Genomic DNA, 22,414 nt, shown 5'->3' with positions numbered 1-22,414 from the left:
GCATCCATCATCAGTATCTGTTGGCTGCCTTTCACCTCCATCATCTGTACATGGTGACTGTCTGTTGCCTCCATCATCATTTTCTGGTGACTGCCACTGCCTCCATAATCAGTTTTCGGTGAACTCCCTAGTCGCCTCTGTATCTGGTGAACATGGCATCAAGGTTCCTCCAAACATCTTGGAGACCTGACTCCAGATCTTCTGTGTATGAGGCTTGTGCGGATCCTTCTGTCTCTTCATGTGATCCCAGACAGACGGGATCACAGATAGGACTCTTCATTCTTAATGACATTGGCTGGATGTTGGGGGTCATTGCCCGGCTGCAGAATAAATTTGGCCGCATTGTATTGTGGTCATCACATCAGGAGAAGAGACATAAAGAGGTAAGTAAGCGACAGCTGTTTCACGTGAACTGCTCTTCTTCAGGCTTTTAGTAGTTTACTTGGAACCGCTGTAGCTTACCTACCTCTTTGACTCCTCATGTGACGACCATGACGAAGTGCTGCTTTTCTTACGTAGCAGTGGTGAGTGATGCTGTTATTTAGCTTTTCATGCTTTTTCCTCACAGTTTTCTACTGTCTTACCTCACGCTGAACGCCGCTATGTCTGGTAGTCCACCATGAATGTTTGCCTGAGTGCATTCGCGGAGGCTGTGTTAGCAGTCTCAGGACTTCTGCCTGTTATTTTTGATGAGAATAAATTTGGAGCCGATCAGACGCCTCTCTGATGGGATCACATGATGGATAAGTATCTCTTGGATTTCTCAGCGTTGAGGACACCACTAATCCTGACCAAATCCACAACTCCATGTGCTGAAATGGAGCCGTAGCCAAGCCGGGCCCTCCACTGTGCGTCACTGTTCCTGCAGACCCTCATTCTTATATCATTATTATAGTGCTGCTCTCCAGACTTTGTTACATCTGAATATTTCACATTTTACCCCTCATTCCAGAGATCTTCTGTTATTTTTCTGCCTTGCCCATCCCCAAACCCCCCCATCCCCTTCCCGCCTCACTGACTCCTATGTTCTTTTGCATAGTTTAGCTTGGCCTTGCCTCAGTGTGGAAGGATTTGCTTTTTGGTCACAATTTTTCCATGAAGACCAATTCTGGGCAGACTTTTCCAAACAGTAGTAGCTTGATCCACTGGTTGCTGCCAGTTCTGAGCTGACGGCACTGCTGGTCATCTTCATTATGTATCTTTCATCTGCTGCACTAAGTTCCCTTGGCTGACTATCAATAAAGTCTATCGTATCGTATCGTACTACGTCTACGGTTCTTACCGTTTTATATTTTTTGATGTTTCTTCAAAATATGTTGAGAAACACATTTTGAAACTCTGCTGTGAATTCTTTTACTGGGAGAGACCTTGCTGATGTTGTATAACTACTTTGCATCTTCTTTCTGTGCTCAGTTTCGTCATGAGGTATGTCATGAAACTGTCTTCCACATCCTCACCTTTTCACTCAGCATTAAGCCTCCCACACAGCTGTGTCCGTTTCAGTAAATGACTGGGATTCAACCCTCATATGAAAATGATGATCATAATCATCTGTCTGGTATAATTGGTTACTTGTACACTTGACTGTAATCCTACAAAATCTCCAACCGTACAAGTGACCGAGAAGTAATGAAGGCGACGGGCGGTCAACAAATATTGGTCGGATTTACATTTCTCTTTTCTTTGTTCACTTTGCATTTTATTAATTGCTAAAACTAATTGATCAATTCTCTTTGAAAGCTTCTTACTCTGCATTTTTTTTAAACACCTGACGTTTTTGCATCGTTCTGTGTATATATATATATATATATATATATTTTTTTTTTTTTGCGATAACAGCACCTTCTTAGAAGAAGGGAATAACTCATAACCCTATCATAGAAACAAGGAGTTAATGTGTCTGATATATACACGGCAGGTCAAGTATTCGATCACTGTGTCGGGTATATAGATATATGGAAGGTCATCTATTCCATCACTGTGTGTCTCCACAGATGGATCCAGGAGGAGGAATCCACCAGAGAGATGTCCCCGTCCTCTGTATCCCCAGGACTGTCCGGAGGAGAAACACAACATCCCGGAGGATCATCAGGTAGATGACACTGAAGCCTCCACAACATCTGACCATGAAGTGATGGGACCTGAGCTCATCTTACATTTTTCATTTTAGGGTGAAGATCTGATTGATATTAAGGTTGAGGTTATCGATGAAGAAGAAGAAACAATGGATTTATGGGCCAATCAGCAGGGTGAGGAGGGCAGATTGTCATGTCTGAGCTGTGGTCATCTACTACTACTCCCATCATCTCATCACCACATGACACAATCTATTCCATCACTGTGTGTCTCATACAGATGAACTCATGGAAAAAAATCTACCAGAGAGATGTCCCCGTCCTCTGTATTCCCCAGACTGTCCGGAGGAGAATCACAGCATCCCGGAGGATCATCAGGTAGACGGCGCTGAGCCCTGTACCGGATCTGTATAAAGCAGGGGGAAGTTTGTTGATTTCTTATCTTGATCTCTTCGATTTATTTAATTTTTTTCCTACCTGTCTCCTGTATTGTACTGAATGTTACATCTGATATATCAGGGGGAAGTCCTGACAAATATTAAAGTGGAGGATGAAGAAGAAGAGAGGAGTATGGGAGATCAATCATGTCTGACTGTCGAGAGAGAGGAAGTTCCAGTCGTTGTTTCCACAGGTATGTAAAATGACCTATTATTTAGGTGATGTCACAGTGTCACTCCTTTCACAATAACGCTATCATTAGATATACAAAAGACGGGGTTAGGATCCGACCATTGTGGCTAATGTACGTGTAGTGTTTGCTGAAGCAACAGGAAGTTACAGTCTTAAAAGCCCCAGTGGTCAGTGTGAAAAATGCAAGATTTCTTCTTTTTCTTTCACTACAGAATTATGATACGGAAAAAAACAATTGCTAAAAATATTTTAAAAATACATTTAACACAAAAAACAGTATTTAAACAATAGATCATTTTCTGATGATGGCTTCCATTAAAAATCCTCTAGTAGGACAGAAAAAATTGTGAAATTATAAATATATAAAGAAAATAAAATATAAAGAAAAATATGGAAAGTGGATTATTTACTTATATTAATCCTGAAAATAAAAGCATTTAAAAAAAAACTATAGTCCCAAAACCTAACAATACTGTAAACCGTTAAAGAAAAGAAAGTGTTAAAAACATTGGTAGCATTACATTTTTTTTGCATATTCTCTTCCTTTTCCTCCCAAAATGATAAAAGCAAAATAATAAATCTTCATCTAAGCAAATAGAAAAATAATAGCGCTGTGGCTTTTTAAAAAGGAGAATATTTTTTAAAAAAATCGTCCCAACTAAATTTTGGCACGTTACAAAGAAACAACAAAGAAATGAAATCTAAAAACATGCATGAATAATGTCGACTTGTGCAATTGTTTTTATTGTAGAGAAAAATAAAATGACAATAAGTTCAACATCTTTGAGTCTGTCTCGTGAAACACTTCTGAATTCCTTGAGTTTTATTGTTTATGGATTTATGGAATGAAGGTGTTGCTGGATGTAGATCAGAATCTTAACCTTTGTCATTGATACATTGTAAGATGCTAAACAAGGTTTTATAGGGATAAAATCACACATGCAGGTTTTTTTGAGTAGTTTAAAAGTTAGGATTGTATTAAAAAAGCATGATGTGTACTTCTCCTTCATGCCAGGTCAAAAATTGTAACTCTGACTGCATCAAAAACTACCATTGTTTGTCCAGCTTTATAGCAATGTTATATCTACTTTGGTTAAAGACACTTACAAAATCTCCTTTTAATTTTAACAGAAAATCTCATTGGGAATTCTGAGGGAAACGTCATTTTCTTGCTAAATTATAAGCTAGAAGATGACTACATGAAGCAGCACTCTTCAGAAGAAAATCTAATTACCCCTGATGTAAATCTAGCACTCTACAGTACAGATGTAACACATAAACCCACTAATCATGAGGAATCTTCTCCTCACCAATCTCAGATTGTTGCCACAAGTCCAGATCAGAAAGTGGGCAACAAGTTTCAATGTGGTCAGTGTGGAAAATACTTTACAAGAAGATCAAGTCTTCATACACATAGAAGAATTCACACAGGGGAGAAACCATACTCCTGTTTGCAATGTGGGAAAAGTTTTATAGGTAAATCAATTCTTGTTGTGCATGAAAGGATTCACAAAGGAGAGAAGCCATTTTCATGTTCTCTATGTGACAAGTCATTTATAGATAAATCAGGTCTTGTTAAACATCAGAGAAATCATGCAAAAGAGAAATCATATTCATGTTCAGAATGTGGGAAATGTTTTCTACGTAAATCACATTTTGCTAAACATCAGAAAACTCATACAGGTGAGAAGCCATTTTCATGTTCAGAATGTGGGAAGTCTTATACCTGGAAAATAGATTTTATTAGACATCAGCAAAGTCACACTGGAGAGAAGCCATTTTCATGTTCACTATGTGGGAAGTCATTCACGGATAAATCAAGTCTTGTTAGACATGAAAGAAGTCACACGGGGGAGAAGCCATTTTCATGTTCACTATGTGGTAAGTGTTTTACAGAAAAATCAGGTCTCATTAGACACGAAAAAAGTCACACAGGGGAGAAGCCATTTTCATGTTCACATTGTGGTAAGTGTTTTACAGAAAAATCAGGTCTTGTTAGACATGAAAGAAGTCATACAGGGGAGAAACCGTATTCTTGTTCCGAATGTGGAAAATGTTTTACTTATCAATCAGATTGTGTTAAACATCAGAGAATTCATACAGGAGAGAATCTGTATATATGTTCAGACTGTGGAAAATTCTTTACAGGTAAATCAGATTTAGTTAAACATCAGAGAATTCACACAGGAGAGAAGCCGTTTTCATGTTCAGAATGTGGGAAATGTTTTACACATCCATCAGACCTTGTAAAGCATCAGAGAATTCACACAGGTGAGAAGCCGTTCTCATGTTCAGAATGTGGGAAATGCTTTACACATTCATCTGATCTTGCAAAACATCAGAAAATTCACACCGGAGAAAAGCCATTTTTATGTTCCCAGTGTGGGAAATGTTTTATTACAAAAACCAAACTTCGGGATCATCAACGAAGTCACACAGGAGAGAAACCGTTTCCATGTTCACTATGTGGAAAATGCTTTATGAATAAATCAAATCTTCTTACACACAAGAGAAGTCACACGGGAGAGAAGCCATATTCATGTTCAGAATGTGAAAAGTGTTTTGCATACAAATCGGATCTTGTTAAGCATCAGAAAAGTCACACTGGAGTGAAACCATTTTGATTTTCTATATGTGGAAAATCTATTACAAGAAAATAACATTTTAATACATCTGAACGTGTTCACATACATGAGACCACATTGTTTGGAATATAGGAAATGCTATAAAAGTGTAAAAAAATATTTTGTAACATCAGGTTATTCACAAACAATTAGCAGCCAATAACGGTGTATTGATATAGCCTGATTCTGACATTCAACAAAATTTAGTTCACCTATGGTCATGTGATCGAGAACCACATAGAAAAGTATTGTGAATAGAGGTGGGATCAGAAAAACCTTATTTCTCTTCAGTGAAGCTGAATTGTCACCATGACCCCTGCTTCTTATTACTGCGTTCAGAATTTCACGAACACTCGGGAGAATCAGAAGTTGTGATAGTGTGAAAACTGTATAGACTTTGTATGTTTCTATGTCAATATTCATTAAACCGTATTAAAAAAAAAACTAACTGCAAAAATTAATTGAAAGAAACAGATATAAAAGTGTGCTTCTAGTTTTTGAATCCTTCTCGACATATGATGTACTAATACAACATGGTTGGGAAGGTCTTCTGGAAATGCACATACCTATACAATAAAGTGACCTGACCACAGACTGTCTTTACTAATCTTCTGGTAGTTTGGGAGGAGAACACTGTTCTCCTCCATCGATGATCGCTACAATTGACCAGTTAATTCTGAGCAGCTAATTGCAATGTTGTTACTATAAAAGCCATTGACAGTGCCCCCTACAGTGATGATCAATCAGTGCTGTCTAGGGCAATATCAAAGATCTAGAATGGGAACTATGACATGGCGGTGGTGCCATCCCTTTGTGATTGTGTCAGTTCAGACGGACCAAACGCAGCTGAATGTTATTCTCTTGAAGCATTCTGGTCAGGAGCGACATGCAGAGTAATGTGTGCTCCTCTATGTGATTGCTGTGATTTGTAGTCCTGCTGTGCTGAGTGCTGTTGAATGGTGCAATACTGTTCACTTCTCAATGCAGAATTGAGCTGAGAGAAACAACCCTTTAAAAACGACGTCAGTTCATTACACGTTCAAAGAATGTTATGTTTTCCTATTTTCCATGGTATTCCACTACCTTATACACTGATGTACCCCGCATTGCTTTCACATGTGCTAATATAATCTCCTTTTACTGCTACATGCATTTATTGATGGATGTAGTTTGTACAATTGTTTCACTTTGGCAGGGGGGGTTCTGTCTACATAGCGCACACAAACCTTTCTAGACAAATCTTCAAAGTAGGGCTCTTCTGAGGGTTATAGTATGTTAGGGGTCGAGTTCCCGCCTCTGCACAGGGGGATTCTCGGGCCATCTCCGCTGCGGTCTCCCTTTCTTCTCCTGCCGCAGTTGAGCCTGCTCAGCAGAGACGTCGGTCCCAGCATCTCGCTAGATCTGACTCTGTATAAAGAGTTACCGCTGCTTTTCCTGCTTCTCCCATTGAAGTCAGTGCTGGGCAGCGGCGAGTAGATGCTTCTAGGACTAAGTCCTGCTTTTCTTGTTCTGAGCATGCCCAGAGTAAGATCTCTCAGTGGAGATCGAGGGTCACATGTTCAGATACTGCAGCTAAATCCATTGGTCCTCCAGGAAGGTCCTGTAGGTGCTCAGGCTCTGTAGCAGCTTCTTATTGGTCCTTCTAGGAAGGTCCTGTACATGCTGCAACTATTTAAGGCTCGCATGGCCGCACGGCCATGCGCTAGTATCTTTCTAAGTTATGTGCTTTGCGCCTGTGTGGTCATGTAAGATTGTGTTCCGGGACCCGGCTGAAATAAGCCCCTAGAATGCTGGCACCTCCGGCGAGGAGATTGTGTTTGTATGTATTCAGGGACCTGGCTGAAATAAGCCCCTAGAATGCTGGCACCTCCGGTGAGTTTTGTGTGCATGCATGACCACTGACTGCTCTCATTTGGGTAGTAAGCCTGTGCCTCTGTGAAGTCTAACAGGGCGCAGTGCTTTGCTTTCACAGCTACTCTGTGAAATAACAGAGCTAGTTCATACCGCCATATAGTGCCGCCGTTTGCTAGCAGCAGGTTCCCCCTGCACGGTGGACCCCGGTCTGCGAACGCATCAATTACAATAAAACATCTATATTTACTCGGTGCGTTTTGCTAGCCCTAACAGAGTGTTCCTGAAAATCGCTCTCTTCTGGTAGACTTGCTCACTCGGCTGCTCACAGAGGTAGACACAGGAACATTTCTAATTTGAATATTCTGGTTTATTTAAGATACGGCATAAACTAGTGCAAAGTTCATCAAAAGAAACATGGCCTTTCTGGCATATCAGGAAAACGAAACACAATGTATAGCATAGTCCATGTGGTTGCAGGTATTCACCCTGTGATGGTGGGATATAATAATAATAATAATAATCTTTATATAGCGCCAACATATTCCGCAGCGCTTTACAGTTTAACAGTTTTAAACACAAAAGTCATAAGTAACAACATTAACAATACAATAATTAAAGCGAAATAATTTGTTGTGGGTATCATTTTGTGTATATTTATATTTTACGGATTATCATGGTGCTCTCTTGTAGGATGAGTTATTTTCCAATTGATGAATTGCTGTTATTTGCCATCTGATATCAGCCCCCACAGTCCTGTACTGTTATCTCTCCACAGGGGCAGTGAATAATGTTGTTTGCTAATATGCTAATGACATATTGAACTAGTTTGTTGAAATAATGAGCCCCTGCGACCCATCCCCCTAACCTGTGAATGAGGAGAGGGACTTGTAAATATCAGGGTGGTGACACAGATCAGTCCTGTGTGGAGTGATGATGTGGACACAGCATATCAGAGAGAAGGAAGAGTATGTGGACTATGCTGTCCTCTGCTGGATTGTTGGACTTTTATCCTGTTACTATACTGCATTCGAGTTCTGGACTATTTTATCTTTTGTATGGTGGATCGTATATGGACCTTTCATATTTTTGCCTAGATAAAGGTCTTGGAATTGTTTACTATACTCTAGCTCTGTTGATTGTGTGATATCGACGAAGGACCCCGTGACACCCCCCCCCCCCCCCCTCCGGAACAACAATAGAGTTCAGCTCAGTTTGGCATAATAAAGCTCTAGAGTTCTCACCTCCAGACACACTGAACACTGAAAGCGATTGTCCACTATTGGGACAACGCCTTCTTAGTCTAAATGTTCAGCCCCAATAAAATAAAACCTATACTCCCCTCATGTTCCTGCGGTGTTAGCACTCGCTCTACCCAGGGCTTTTGTGCGGTATTATGACACGTGAGCTTGGCGCCCAGTCAGCATTAGCGTCTCTGTTTCTGCCTTCAGACAAATTGAACATGAAGAAGAAGGCCGGGCTGCTGCTGGTCTCTCACTTTCTCTTCATGTTGAATTTGACAGGAGGCAAGGACAGTGACCCCAGCGCTGATTGGGCACCAGAGTCAAGTGTCACAACAACAGCACTGGAGCTCCAGGGAGAGCGAGAGCTGACACCGCAGGAATCGAGCCAGCACGGGAGTTGAGTATAAGCACACCTTGACACCCACACACTCTCTGACTCTATCCTACCACTGGCATCCATATCCTCACTCCACGACACAGACAGTGCCGCTGCTTTCTACAATGCCACTCTCGAATCAGCTACTGACAAGGTCGCACCTCGATCATGGCAGAGTGTGATGTATCAATATTTGTATTGCTCCCTATATATTATCCTAAATATAGTGTAACACTATAAAATGTAGCACTATAAAGGGCAGTGTCTGTATGGAGCATCTGTACGGGGCCATAACGATTGTGCAGCACTATAAGGGGCAGTCACTGTATGGGGCCATAATGTTTGTGCAGCACTATAAGGGGTAGTGTCTGTATGGAGCATCTTATGGGGCCATAATGTTTGTGCAGCACTATAAGGGGAAAGTGGCTGTATGTAGCATCTTATGGGGCCATAACACTTGTGCAGCACTATAAGGGGCAAGTGACTGTACGGAGCATCTTATGGGGCCATAACACTTGTGCAGCATTATATGGGGCAAGTGACTGTACGGAGCATCTTATGGGGCCATAACTCTTGTGCAGCACTATATGGGGCAAGTGACTGTACGGAGCATCTTATGGGGCCATAACACTTGTGCAGCACTATAAGGGGCAAGTGGCTGTATGGAGCATCTGTATGGGGCCATAATGTTTGTGCAGCACTATAAGGGGCAAGTGGCTGTATGGGGCCATAATGTTTGTGCAGCACTATAAGGGGCAGTGACTGTATGGAGCATCTTATGGGGCCATAACACTTGTGCAGCACTATAAGGGGTATTGACTGTACGGAGCATCTTATGGGGCCATAACACTTGTGCAGCGCTATAAGGGGCAGTAACTGTACAGAGCATCTTATGGGGCCATAACACTTGTGCAGCATTATATTGGGCAAATGTGTCTATGGAGCATCTTATGGAGCCCTTATTACCCTTTATGCAGGATTATATGGGGCATATTTTAATATGGTGCATTTAATGGGGCCCATCAAACTTTATGGAGCATTATATGGGGCTCCTGATTCAATATGGATATTCAAAAACACTTAACCTACTGATGTCTCAATTAATTTTACTTTTATTGGTATATATTTTTACTTTTGACATTTTCCAGTAGCTGCTGCATTTTCCACCCTAGGCTTATACTCGAGTCATTAAGTTTTCCCAGTTTTTTGTGGCAAAATTAGGGGGGTCAGCTTATACTCGAGTATATACGGTAATTACATTTTTTACCACTAAAATGTTGTTGTAGCCCCAAGTTTTTAATTTTTCTAAGGGCTAATAGGAAAACTTTTACAACAAACTGAGGTTCATTTTTCCTGAGTGGCCAATACCCTACATGTAATCAGAAAACATGTTTCAGGCACAGTGCAAAGCTCAGAAGGCAAGGAGCGCCAGATGTTACGGTTATGGTTTGTAGGTGCCATGACCCACTGGGAGAGCCCCTGAGGTGCCAGAACAGCAGACCCCCCCAAAAAAAGTGACCCCATTTTACAAACTACACCTCAATGAATTCATCTAGGGGAGCAGTGATCATATTGAAACCACGGGTGTGTCACAGAATTTTATACTATTAAGCAGTGCAGAAAAAATAATCACAGTTTTACCGCCAAAATTTTGTTTTAGCCCCAAAATCTACATTTTCACACAAGATGTGGGTAAAAATGGCACCAAAATTTTTTGCAGGACAAGATCTCGTATTCTTAAACTTGTTCAACGGTATGATGATAAAGCACTGGTTTTTGCCTTGTTTTTTATTTATTTTTAAATGGTGTTCACTAAAAGCGTTAACTAGTGGGACAGATTTATAGGTCGGGTCGTTGCGGACGCGGCGACACCAAATCTGTGTACTTTTTATTTTCTATATTTATTTACAGTCACAGTATCTTTTGATTTTTTCATGATTATTTTTAAAAAATATTTTTACAACTATTTAATTTTTTTTTTAACTTTTACTTTTTTAATTTGTCCCACTATGGGACTATCATTTATTGCAGGCTGATTGCTTGTATAGAATGTGAATGCAGCAGCATCCCCATGCTGTAGAAACTGTCAGCTCTGCACTGACGGGGAAAATTGCTGATTATGCACTGCGCATGATCAACAAGTTCCCTAGCTCTGGTGATCCAGATGTCGTCATGATGACATCGGGTCACCATAGCAGCAATCAGGACCTGCGTGACGCCGCAGGGTCTCCGATCCAAAGGCAGAGGAGCTGTCAGCGCCCTGCCGGCACCAGGAATGCTGCAATGGCGTTAGATTGCAGCATTTCGGGGGTTAAAGTGCCAGGAGCAGTGAATGTCAGCTCCTGGCACTTATTGCCGGGCGTCAGCTTTCAGAATCAAAATGAAGTATCAATCCATCCTTGGTCAAAAAGGCCCAGGGCACAGGAACGGATTATTACGTCTAATGTCAGAAAGGAGTTTTCATTAAAAAATCCTAAACGGAGCAGTTTGCTTTAAAAAAAAAAAAAAGTCTGGGGCCCTGTACACACTGTGCGGAAGCCTACGCGTCATTGAGTGCAATATTCTGTCATAATCTGGAGAAAAGCTGACAACGGTTCAGAATCATCACAGGAATCCAGTAACAAGAATCGGAGGAGGTTCCTAGTCTGTGTATATGTATATCCAGGCCTGGCGTCAACATCCAGCGTACCTGAGGCCCTGGACAAATGGGGGGCTCACTGCCGCCAACTTCAACATCTGGAGGCTCAGCAACTCCACTGCCTCCAACGACCTGTCACATTCCTGGAAGGATGTCGAGGCCATGTTCAGTGGCTGCACTCACAAGAGAGCCTTTCCCTCACCGGCATCCAGCAGCAGCTTGGCCCACTAGCACATGGAGCTCTGGCCCACAGCTTCCCGCTCATTCCGCTACCTATGGCTTCCCAACATTCAGTCTGTGTGCCAAGAAGGATGATGGCAGCATGGGCTAAAAGGGGGCGCTGCCCAGCATCTTCTGGCAGTTCGCCACGGACTCTAAGGACTCCGTATCTTCTGGCTGGCAGCTGGGGCACTACCAGTCCCCTCTTACCCAGCCTTGTCCCAGCAGCAAGATTCGGCCAGGAGTGCAGGAGAAGCAGAGGAACCGGAAAGCAGCAGAGAAACAGTCTGCAAACCAGTAGGAAGAGCGCCCTGCTGATGAGAGGAGGCCTGGGGAGTTGCTCACTCCAAGAAAGCTCCACTATATCTCCACCTTCAGGCTGGTGGTGATGGCTTCAGAGAGTCTGGGTTAAGGTACCTTCACACTGAGCAACTTTAGAACGATAACGATAGCGATCCGTGACGTTGCAGCGTCCTGGATAGCGATATCGTTGTGTTTGACACGCAGCAGCGATCAGGATCCTGCTGTGACATCGTTGGTCGGAGCTAGAAGTCCAGAACTTTATTTTGTCACTGAATCACCCGCTGACATCGCTGAATCAGCGTGTGTGACGCCGATCCACCGATGTCTTCACTTGTAACCAGGGTAAACATCGGGTTACTAAGCGCAGGGCCGCGCTTAGTAACCCGATGTTTACCCTGGTTACCATTGTAAAAGTAAAAAAAAACAAAACACTACATACTTACATTCTGGTGTCTGTCGCGTCCCCCGGCATCAACTTCCCTGCACTGTCAGCACCGACTTGCTGTAAAGCACAGCACAGCGATGACGTCACCGCTCTGCCTTACGGTCGGCGCTTACACAGTGCAGGGAAGCTGACGCCGGGGGACGCGACAGACACCGGAATGGAAGTATGTAGTGTTTTTTTTTTTTTTACATTTACAATGGTAACCAGGGTAAACATCGGGTTACTAAGCGCGGCCCTGCGCTTAGTAACCCGATGTTACCTGGGGACTTCGGCATCGTTGGTCGCTGGAGAGCTGTCTGTGTGACAGCTCTCCAGCGACCACACAAGACTAAACAGCGACGCTGCAGCGATCGGCATCGCTGTCTATATCACTGCAGCGTTGCTTAATGTGACGGTACCTTTAGTCCATAGGTCCCCAACTCCAGGCCTCGAGGGCCGCCAACAGTGCAGGTTTTCAGGATTTCCTTAGTATTGCACAGGGGTTGGAATCATCACCTGTGCAGATGATCACATTACCACCGATGCAATACTAAAGAAATCCTGAAAACCTGCACTGTTGGCGGCCCTCGAGGCCTGGAGTTGGGGACCCCTGCTTTAGTCATACGGAAGGCGGGAAGTGCTCCCTAGACCTGTGGAGCGACACCTCCAGTTACTGCTCTGCCTCTCCCGGAAACAAAACTGCAGACGAAACAGAGCTAGACGTGGAGTCCAGCTGCTTCCCCAAGAAGGATAGAGGAGCCAACATAGTTCTAAGGCCATGCTCCAGCACATCCTCCCTGGCATCAGCCCAGGACACCGAGTACAGGCGGGAGCACAGCCCGAGGAGCACGGGCAGCTACCAGGTAAGGAGTGGGAGAGGGCCAAGGACATGTGCCCCAGAAACCACGGGTGTAATTGTGAGAATATGGACACTTACTAAAGACTATAGGACGAATGGATGTAGAGTCCACAGTTCTAAGAGATAGAGGCTTTTTCCAGCACGGAGCACCGGTTGCGTCGATATTGTTGTGTTTTATTAGATATTTTCTTGGTGTGTTTTATTAGTGATTTTCTTGCTCGTCAGTTCATTCTCAGGAATCAATGTTTACATTCAATGACAGTAAGCAGAGGAAGGCAAGCAGGCTGGATGGATCTTATGTAAGCCTTAAGGTACCGTCACATTCAGAGACGCTGCAGGGATATAGACAACGAGCCGATCGCTGCAGCGTCGCTGTTTAGGTCGTTGTAGAGACGTCAAACACAGCAGCTCCAGAACGATGCAGGAGCAATCCAGTGACGTAACGGCGACTCACTTCTCGTTCTCGCTGGTTGTTAGCCATGTAAAACATTGCTAGCATCGTTGCTTTTGCTGTCAAACATGACGATACACGCCGACCTGATGACGAAATAAAGTTCTGGACTTCTAGCTCCGACCAGCGATATCACAGCGGGATCCAGATCGCTGCTGCATGTCAAACACAACGAGATCGCTATCCAGGACGCTGCAACGTCACGGATCGTTGTCGTTCTCATTGCAAAGTTGCTGAGTGTGACGGTACCTTAAAGGTACCGTCACACTAAGCGACGCTGCAGCAATACCGACAACGATGTCGATCGCTGCAGCGTCGCTGTTTGGTCACTGGAGAGCTGTCACATAGACAGCTCTCCAGCGACCAACGATGCCGGTAACCAGGGTAAACATCGGGTTACTAAGCGCAGGGCCGCGCTTTGTAACTCGATGTTTACCCTGGTTACCATCGTAAAAGTAAAAAAAACAAACACTACATACTTACCTTCCGCTGTCTGTCCTCGGCGCTGTGCTTTCCTGCACTGACTGTGAGCACAGCAGCCGGAAAGCAGAGCGGTGACGTCACCGCTGTGCTCTGCTTGCCGGCTGGCCGGCGCTCACAGGCAGTGCAGAGAAGCACAGCGGGGGACAGACAGCAGAAGGTAAGTATGTAGTGTTTGTTTTTTTTACTTTTACGATGGTAACCAGGGTAAACATTGGGTTACTAAGTGCGGCCCTGCGCTTAGTAACCCGATGTTTACCCTGGTTACCAGTGAAGACATTGAATCGGCATCACACATGCCGATTCAGCGATGTCTGCAGGGAGTCCAGCGACGAAATAAAGTGCTGGACTTTCTGCAGCGACTAACGATGGCATAGCAGGATCCTGATCGCTGCTGCGTGTCAAACTGAACGATATCGCTAGCCAGGACGCTGCAACGTCACGGATCTCTAGCGATATCGTTCAGTGTGACGGTACCTTAAGGCCAGACAGGAGAGTGCTAAAGGTAAATTTAAAGCAATGATCCTATCAATCCATTGTTCTTCTAGCCATAAGCCCATTGTGTGGATGGGGTTTGTAGACCCAGGGGAGCCGTCACCACGGGTGGTCTCATCTACTGACCCAGGTGATGGAATATGCTTTGCTCTGTGAGCTAAAGAAAAATGTTTAAGGGGGAGGGAGAAAAAGACACAGCAGTTGAATCAGGCAGTTGTTGGAGTGACTTCGATGGGGAGGATCAAAGCTGGGATGGATGGATGGTCTATGGACTTGGAGATCGGTTGTTGGCTGGAGCGGTATCCATGAGCTACAGTCATATCCATCATCTGGAGGAACATAGGTTGTGACTGCACACTATACCGGCTGGAGATACCAAAAGCTGTGGGCCAGCCAAAAGTTGGGAGACAGTGGGTATCACTTGGTATGATTCCAATGGAACTACCGATCTCAGATTGGGAACTTGTGGACTGAGGACATTGTATGTTGGCCATCTACCTGGATATGTTGTACAACCATGGATGCATGGAATAAAAACAGATGCATCGTTAACCTGCCTAGGTGATTATAACAACCCACAACCTCATATGTTCACAGTAATATACACAGATTATTATCATTCATTATTAGTTATTCCATGGCACATAAGGAGGGCTGCACATAATAAAGACAAAGACAACGATCATGAACAATACAAGCTATGACTGGTGAGGGAGAAGGGACCCTGCCTGCGAGGGCTCACGGGCTACAAGATAAACCACAAGTGGAACATTTACACCTAAACCCCGGCTGTAGCACAAATCCCACTCGACGTATATGTGCGTCACTGTGATGTGGAACCGACCATAGATGTCACTGATGTAAAGGAAGAAGTGAAATCTCTACATTGTCCTGTGCCGAGATTACTTATCTGTGCATCATGAATCGTGGTCTGTGTTATAGGGGCCACTAAGACTCTTTACCCCGGGGCCCCGAAAACCTGGAGCCGGCCCTGTATACATCTCTATGTACTGGCTGATAACAGCGAGAACAAAAGAGCTGCACACGGCAAGGCGACCTACTAATCACATGACCGTGAGCGTGAGGTCACCACAGGTTCTTCATCCCATCACACCACTGAGCTCTGCCCCTGATCACATGACCGTGACATCACCACAGGTCCTTCAGATCATCCACCGCAACAGATTCATCCTGGAAAAGAGAAAATCTCATCTCCTAAATATCAACGAATATACAGAGAACCGCGCCCAGCAGAGGCCGAATGTACAGAGAGCGGGAGGCGGCTCAGTACTGAGCGAGTACCAGCACCTGAGTGACGGCAGCACCGAGGAGAGGAGCGACAGAGACTCCGGTACAGGATCCATCAGTCACTGACGTCTTGTAGATGTGATCGGGGCCTTAGTTACAGGATCCATCGGTTGTGGTCGGTGACATCTTGTAGATGTGATCGGAGCCTTAGTTACAGGATCCATCGGTCGTGGTCGGTGACGTCTTGTAGATCTGATCGGAGCCTTAGTTACAGGATCCATTGGTCGGTGACGTCTTGTAGATGTGATCGGAGCCTTAGTTACAGGATCCATCGGTCGTGGTCGGTGACGTCTTGTAGATGTGATCGGGGCCTTAGTTACAGGATCCATCGGTTGTGGTCGGTGACATCTTGTAGATGTGATCGGAGCCTTAGTTACAGGATCCATCGGTCGTGGTCGGTGACGTCTTGTAGATCTGATCGGAGCCTTAGATACAGGATCCATCGGTCTTGGTCAGTGACGTCTTGTAGATGTGATCAGAGCCTTAGTTACAGGATCCATCGGTCGTGGTCGGTGACATCTTGTAGATGTGATCGGAGCCTTAGTTACAGGATCCATCGGTCGTGGTCGGTGACGTCTTGTAGATGTGATTGGAGCCTTTAGTTACAGGATCCATCGGTCGTGGTCGGTGACGTCTTGTAGATGTGATTGGAGCCTTAGTTACAGGATCCATCGGTCGTGGTTGGTGACGTCTTGTAGATGTGATCGGGGCCTTAGTTACAGGATCCATCGGTCGTGGTCGGTGATGTCTTGTAGATGTGATCGGAGCCTTAGTTACAGGATCCATCGGTCGTGGTCGGTGACGTCTTGTAGATGTGATCGGGGCCTTAGTTACAGGATCCATCGGTCGTGGTCGGTGATGTCTTGTAGATGTGATCGGAGCCTCAGTTACAGGATCCATCGGTCGTGGTCGGTGATGTCTTGTAGATGTGATCGGAGCCTTAGTTACAGGATCCATCGGTCGTGGTCGGTGATGTCTTGTAGATGTGATCGGAGCCTTAGTTACAGGATCCATCGGTCGTGGTTGGTGACGTCTGGTAGATGTGATCGGGGCCTTAGTTACAGGATCCATCGGTCGTGGTCGGTGATGTCTTGTAGATGTGATCGGAGCCTCAGTTACAGGATTCATCGGTCGTGGTAGGTGACGTCTTGTAGATGTGATCGGAGCCTCAGTTACAGGATCCATCGGTCGTGGTCGGTGATGTCTTGTAGATGTGATCGGAGCCTTAGTTACAGGATTCATCGGTCGTGGTCGGTGATGTCTTGTAGATGTGATCGGAGCCTTAGTTACAGGATCCATCGGTCGTGGTCGGTGATGTCTTGTAGATGTGATCGGAGCCTTAGTTACAGGATCCATCGGTCGTGGTCGGTGACGTCTTGTAGATGTGATCGGGGCCTTAGTTACAGGATCCATCGGTCGTGGTCGGTGATGTCTTGTAGATGTGATCGGAGCCTTAGTTACAGGATCCATCGGTCGTGGTCGGTGATGTCTTGTAGATGTGATCGGAGCCTCAGTTACAGGATCCATCGGTCGTGGTCGGTGACGTCTTGTAGATGTGATCGGAGCCTTAGTTACAGGATCCATCGGTCGTGGTCGGTGATGTCTTGTAGATGTGATCGGAGCCTTAGTTACAGGATCCATCGGTCGTGGTCGGTGACATCTTGTAGATGTGATCGGGGCCTTAGTTACAGGATCCATCGGTCGTGGTCGGTGATGTCTTGTAGATGTGATCGGAGCCTCAGTTACAGGATCCATCGGTCGTGGTCGGTAATGTCTTGTAGATGTGATCGGAGCCTTAGTTACAGGATCCATCGGTCGTGGTCGGTGATGTCTTGTAGATGTGATCGGAGCCTTAGTTACAGGATCCATCGGTCGTGGTCGGTGACGCCTTGTAGATGTGATCGGAGCCTTAGTTACAGGATCCATCGGTCGTGGTCGGTGACGTCTTGTAGATGTGATCGGAGCCTTAGTTACAGGATACAGCAGATTTCCTTCTTTTTGGCAACTTTATTAGTCCAGAAGAATCAGCACGTTTTGGCTTCACAATGCCTTTATGAAGCCATAGAGATACAGTATATGCATTCTGGATCTCACATTATATTGTCCCCTATGTTTTTTACCTTCTTCTTCATCATGAAGACGCCGGCAGGACGAGATCCCTCCAGCTGATCCAGTGCTCATCCCTCCTCCTCCTGAATGACCCCGAGGATGGACGAGGACAGGGATGAGACCACCAGAAGATTATTCCACTTCGCCCTGGAGATCATCTCCCTGCTGAGCGGAGAGGTAACTCCTCTACATTTCTATCAGCTTTATTGTGTTCTGTGACAAGTCCGACATCCAGAATAGAGAGAAGGATTCTTTACTGTAAGAGCAGTGATTGTGTGGAGCTCTCTGCCCGGAGGAGTTGTCATGGGGATTCCCTATAAGAGCTGTAGAGGGGCCGGGATGTCTGTCCGGAGGGGAATAATATTCCCGGTTATGGCCCCAGATTACTGGAGACGGTTATTGATCCCGGGATTTCTACTGATTGTCAGATCTGGAGTCGGGAAGGAATCTTCTCCCTAAGTGTCTCTCTCCATACACAGGATTACACAATAGTGCGGAAGAAACCGGGGGACGGTGTGACTCCCATCATCCATCTCCAGGAGTCAGGAGGGCGGAGCCCGGGCCCCATCACAGAGCCTCCCCCGCACTCCCTGCTACATGAGAGGAACAAGAAGATCCTGGAGCTCAGCAACAAGATGATTGAGCTGCTGAGCGGAGAGGTGACTGCTGGGAGATTATACAGCACTGGAGGATTCTGGGGGATGAGCGGAGAGGTGACTGCTGGGACATTATACAGGACTGGAGGATTCTGGGTGATGAGCGGAGAGGTGACTGCTGGGACATTATACAGCACTGGAGGATTCTGGGTGATGAGCGGAGAGGTGACTGCTGGGACATTATACAGGACTGGAGGATTCTGGGTGATGAGCGGAGAGGTGACTGCTGGAACATTATACAGGACTGGAGGATTCTGGGTGATGAGTGGAGAGGTGACTGCTGGGACATTATACAGGACTGGAGGATTCTGGGTGATGATCGGAGAGGTGACTGCTGGGAGATTATACAGCACTGGAGGATTTTGGATGATGAGCGGAGAGGTGACTGCTGGGACATTATACAGCACTGGAGGATTCTGGGTGATGATCGGAGAGGTGACTGCTGGTACATTATACAGGACTGGAGGATTCTGGGTGATGAGCGGAGAGGTGACTGCTGGGACATTATACAGCACTGGAGGATTCTGGGTGATGAGCGGAGAGGTGACTGCTGGGACATTATACAGCACTGGAGGATTCTGGGTGATGAGCGGAGAGGTGACTGCTGGGACATTATACAGCACTGGAGGATTCTGGGTGATGAGCGGAGAGGTGACTGCTGGGACATTCTACAGCACTGGAGGATTCTGGGTGATGAGTGGAGAGGTGACTGCTGGGACATTATACAGGACTGGAGTATTCTGGGTGATGAGCGGAGAGGTGACTGCTGGGACATTATACAGCACTGGAGGATTCTGGGTGATGAGCGGAGAGGTGACTGCTGGGACATTATACAGCACTGGAGGATTCTGGGTGATGACGGTGTCGCTGTTGTCAGGTTCCTATAAGGTGTCAGGACGTCGCTGTCTATCTCTCCATGGAGGAGTGGGAGTATCTAGAAGGACACCAGGATCGGTACCAGGATGTGATGATGGAGGAGCTCCGGCCTCTTACACCACGAGGTGAGCTGCGAGATGCCTTGTTGGACTATTAACCTTTAGATATGGTGATAACCTGCAGGTAGTAGTGTTTAGAACTTGCCCAGTGCCTGTACTGAGACCCCCGTTGCCAGGAGGAAATTATCTTTGTTTCTCCAGCAGTTTTTGGCTTCCAGCCATAGAGGTGGCGTAGACGCGGCATCAGTGTCCCTCAGTGTGTAGTGAGCAGCAGCTGAATCCGCGCCCCTGACACTGACTGACACTAATTCTGAGCTGGCTGTCAGTCAGTGCCGGGGCCATGGTAACAGCCGCTGGTCTCTATACACTGAGTGGTGACTGTAGCTGCTCCCGCCGAAACTATAGGACTGGAAGTCGAATGCTGCCTAGTGTGACTAAAGTTAATTTCCTTTCAGTGCTGACGCCAGGGCAGGTTCAATATGTTATTAACCTGCAAATTAACCCCTCGCCTGCAGGTTCCCTTGGCATCCTCCATGCATGAACATAAGATATCAGGAAGAGGATAAAGAGCCTTATTACCTGATGTCAGAAAGCCCGGGATGGGGAGTCCTAGTCTCAAGGGCTCAATGACCGCAAAATGTCAGGGGGTCCGCTCTTCCTCTTCATGGGGTCTAAGCAGAACGATATAAGTGGGATGGTGACACAAGTGTTGGCCCTGCAGGGACATTGGGCCCCACAATGGTGGTAATAATGCAGCGCCCCAGGGTCCTGTTCATTGCAGTAATGTCATTCTCCTCTAGGGGGGAGTGATTTTACATTTGGAGGCAATAAAGGAGATCACTTTACCAGGTACCACAAACATACAACACATTTCATACTCCAGTCCACCAGGGGGAGCTATGCTCCTATTTATTAGGGCACTCTTCACAATTAGGTAAAACTGGTGGTCTGGATAGGAAGTTAGTCAGAAGCTGGCTGGGCTTCTCCCAGTTAGTTGCGGCCTGAGCTCCGCTCAGGTAGTTGGTCCCTGACAGGGGTGGGATCCTGTCAGAGGCCTAGACAGAATGCCACGGAGCTGCACCTGCCCCACTTGCGGCAGTTCCCAAGAAAGAGACACGAACAGCAAACTGTATAGTAGAGAGTGACAAGAAGTAATAGCAAAAGGAGAGGAAACCAGAAGGAGTTCTGCCCTGCACAGGCTGCCTCCTGAGGCGCAGGATCCGGTAGCCAGAACACCGAGGGAGCAACAGTCCTTTATGCCTTGCTCCAGAGATCGGCAGGACAGCTAATTGCAAGTTACTGATGCGCCCCTTCACCCAGGAGACACGGCGGCACCCCTCGGAGGCCGGGGCATGCTAGAGTCCCTGTAAAAAGCCTCAAGCCACCAGTCATACGGGTTTATGCTATCCATCTGGGGACAGAGAGAGACATAACATCTAGAACATCTACAACAGTTGTGAGGACCTTACGAGAGCCTCAGCAGGGAGGGACTACAACACCCAGGCGCTAGAGGAAGGCTACTGATTTCCACCTGGATAAGGGGACTCTGGATTTGCCTTCAGACCGGCCGGACTCTACCTGCCCTGTGATCTGGTGCTCTGGACTGTGGATGCTGAACCTTCAGTATAAAGGTAAAGAGACTGCAAGCTGGTGTCCTCGTTCTTCACTGCGCCTTACACCATCCACTGTCTACACATTGGGAAGCCCTGGGGACATACTTCACCTGTGGGAAGGTATACCTTCTAGCTGCCATAACATCACCCCAGCGGACCCCTAAGCAGCGTCGGTCACCCTGACCGAATACCACAGGTGGCGTCACGAACATTATCCCTTTAAAGACCTTTCCCCCTTTTACAGCGGACCTCCCGAGGGCCACGGACTGGGTCAGCCACTGTGACATCCCCCTGAGAACCGAAGGACCCGGTACCGAGTACCCCACTGCCCACGGGGGCGCTCTAATAATAAGTGTAAGTCTCCCGTAAAGGGTTGTTCATTCAGTAGAATATGTATTATGGGGCTTTTCAGTGGAATCTGACCAGACAATCTCTCCTCGGCTCCCCGTGTTCCTCAATAGGCGCCCATGACCCCGGTGCCTGCTCTCTAGTTGTCCTTTCTGCACATTGATGGGCGCTAACCGCTGCGTACCGGGGGCTCCCCACAACACCGTCCTCCTGAGCGCTGTGACTTCATCTGTGAACCGTACATGTGCACTTTCCTCCTTTAGAGACAAAGAACTTTCTGCGCACTTGCTGCCTATTTTTGTGTTTATATCGAGGTGGATGTTGAGATTTTTTCTGTTTAAAGAAGAATATAAACACGGTAACTCGTCTCCTACTAGGAAGACAGAAGGTTCTCTCCTCTTAGTGATCCCAGACGATCCTGTCCTGGAGGGAGGCCGTGTCCTCATGGTGACCTCATGAGCTCCCAAAAAACAATCACTGGTAAATGGTAACCGTCCTTCCCCCAATCTCCATAACGGCGCATTAGGAGATAAGAAACCGCTGGATAGAAATGTGGAGCTTTCTCCAGCTCCTCTGTGGTTCCATCCCTGGTGGAGGGAAACTTGGAGAAGTTGTGTTTATTAGTACGGCTCCTCCATCTGACTGACGAGGGTCTTCTCTGTCCCCCTCCTCAGGGTCCTCATCCTCCGGGTGCAGAGCAGAGAGCATTAGGCTTTGTCCTCGCTGATTATCACTTCATACTTGGGGTCCACAATGTGCTGGGACCTCGGTACCTG

General features: G+C 46.1%; 1 protein-coding gene and 1 pseudogene across 1 annotated transcript in view; both read left to right on the top strand.

The window, feature by feature from the left end:
* LOC138657474 (zinc finger protein 585A-like) overlaps window positions 1-5,796 on the top strand; it is a 117,560-nt gene extending 111,764 nt beyond the window's left edge. The window contains exon 10 of the mRNA XM_069745268.1: window positions 4,061-5,796. Within this exon, the coding sequence (XP_069601369.1) occupies window positions 4,061-5,329 (1,269 nt within the window). The 3' untranslated portion in view covers window positions 5,330-5,796. The remainder of the gene's footprint in view (window positions 1-4,060) is intronic.
* Window positions 5,797-15,794: 9,998 nt separating this feature from the next.
* LOC138657470 (zinc finger protein 585A-like) overlaps window positions 15,795-22,414 on the top strand; it is a 115,483-nt pseudogene continuing 108,863 nt past the window's right edge.

This window comes from Ranitomeya imitator, chromosome 1, assembly GCF_032444005.1.
Source record: "Ranitomeya imitator isolate aRanImi1 chromosome 1, aRanImi1.pri, whole genome shotgun sequence".
Taxonomy (NCBI): domain Eukaryota; kingdom Metazoa; phylum Chordata; class Amphibia; order Anura; family Dendrobatidae; genus Ranitomeya; species Ranitomeya imitator.
Note: the sequence above shows the minus strand (reverse complement) of the source record. Positions and strands in the feature narration are given on the sequence as shown.